This window comes from Euleptes europaea, chromosome 13 (assembly GCF_029931775.1).
Source record: "Euleptes europaea isolate rEulEur1 chromosome 13, rEulEur1.hap1, whole genome shotgun sequence".
In the NCBI taxonomy this organism is placed as follows: domain Eukaryota; kingdom Metazoa; phylum Chordata; class Lepidosauria; order Squamata; family Sphaerodactylidae; genus Euleptes; species Euleptes europaea.
The window spans coordinates 8,490,241-8,492,136 of record NC_079324.1 but is presented as its reverse complement, the minus strand read 5'-3'; the positions used below and the strand labels follow the sequence as shown (position 1 = coordinate 8,492,136).

General features: G+C 62.4%; 1 protein-coding gene across 1 annotated transcript; it reads left to right on the top strand.

Moving 5' to 3' along the window:
- Positions 1-399: 399 nt before the first annotated feature.
- LOC130486076 (uncharacterized) lies at positions 400-582 on the top strand. Its single transcript, XM_056859262.1, has one exon. It carries the CDS (start codon positions 400-402, stop codon positions 580-582), a length of 183 nt encoding a protein of 60 aa, XP_056715240.1.
- Positions 583-1,896: the final 1,314 nt, after the last annotated feature.

Here is a 1,896-nt window from a genome sequence, read left to right as displayed (position 1 = left end):
GCCAGGGCCGCCCCCGCCCCGCCCGGCGTTGAGTGGCAGGCGGGCGGCTCCTCCGCCGCGCGCGGGCGGCCCGGCCAGCCCGCCCGTCCTCCCGCCCGCCGGGAGAGGCTGCAGGAGCGGCGGGCAGGGCGCGGCGGGCGGGCGGGCGGCGGGCAGAGCTGGGTGCGCGGCCGGCCGGCCAGCCAGCCAGCCAGCCCCAAGCGCCGGGCCGGAGCGCAGCGCGCACGGTGCGCCCCCCACCCCAGCCCCAGCCGCCCCCGCCGCCGCCTGCCGCGCTTCTTCGTCCGGGCGGGCGATGCTGGCGCTGCCGGGCTCGGCCGCCGCCGGGCGCCGGGGCTGAGAGGGGCGGCGCCGCGCCAGTCCGGGCCGCGTTTCCTGGCCGCCCAGCATGCCGGCTGTATGGACAGTGGGGCCGAGCAGAGGCTGACAGCGGCCGCCAGCCTGCCCGCGCCGCCCCTGGAGCACTACAGCGTCCTGCACTGCACCATGACCCTGGACGTGCAGACGGTGGTGGTCTTCTCCGTCATCGTCCTCCTCCTGCTCGTCAACGTCGTCCTCATGTTCTTCCTGGGCACCCGCTGAAGGCCGCCCGGCCCCACCCCACCCGCCCGACCCGCCCGGCCGGCCACGGGGCCCCCGCGGCGCCAGAAGCCTCCGCCCCCCCCAGCCCCCCCAGCCCAGCTGCAGCCCGCCGAGCGCGGGGGAGCGAGGCGCAGCCGGGACCGAGCGGGGAGAGGAGAGGAGTGCGGCTCCCGACGCGACATGGCCTCCCGGTGATCTGGATGACGTTGGTATCTTCTCTCTCTCCCTCCCTCTTTGGTCGTGTCTTTGTCGAGGCCCGCTTCGGCTGGCTGACCGGCGGGGGTGGGGGTGGGGGGCTTGGGGGTTCACGGTCCTGAGCAGCCCATGCCGCCTTGCCTGCATTGAGCCACATCTGTATCTGCAGCTCTTCCGAATCAATGCCCAGACCTCCGATCTGGTGCAAACGATGAGTGAGGAGAGGTAGAGGAACAGGGCAGTTTGCATCGGGAAAAGCAGGGCTTGGGGACTGGCTTGGTTGTTTTTTTTTTTTTTTTTTTTAATCCCCTCAAGAAAATGATGCTAAAACGCTTTGGTCGTGATGACCGTACGAGTGTCGCTTCGAAGCAAAGGACTGAAAACGCAAAATGCCTTCAGGAAGGAGAGATCGAGGCTGGAGGGTGTAAATGCATTGGCAGTGCCCGCTGGTGGTATATGCATCTTTAACTGAAGATGCAGGCTTGTGCTTAAGGTGAGGGGAAAGATAAACCCTTAGCTGGACCTCAAGAGCCGGCCACTGAGCAGAGGGAGAGAAGGTTTATTTCTTTGATTCGGTTGCCTTGACGGTGTGACTTGCATCCTTCAATGCTCAGCCTCTTTCCAGTTCTCCCTTCACACCAGTTCCTAACGGTCGTTTTCTTCAATGCGCTGAAACTCAGCTGGCTGGGCTTGAACTGCTAGCGTGTGCGTTGCCATCTTTGCAGCCTGGCAAAAGGAAGCCTAGATTTTTTGGGGGGACAGTTATCTCTTAAAGCCATTATCGAGGCTTGGTTTGGCAGCGCCGGTGGGGGCAGGGGGGAGATAAAGAAAAACCTTTTCCCTCCAGAGAGAGAAGAAGATTCCAGTAAGGGTAGTTTAGACGGACTCGATTGTCATTGACTTTCTTGACAATGAACTGCTGAATTACATATTACAAGATTGACGAAAAAGTGACCACTAGTATCCGGACTTCCTATTCAGGTTATTGGGCAGGGGGGAGGATGAAATCGTTACCTGAGAGGTGACTTGGGGGGTGGGGAAGGAAGGTATGCAGGCTTCAAGCATAAAATGAATGTCTAGGTAATATATCTGATATGTGTGTGTGTGTGTGGGGGGGTG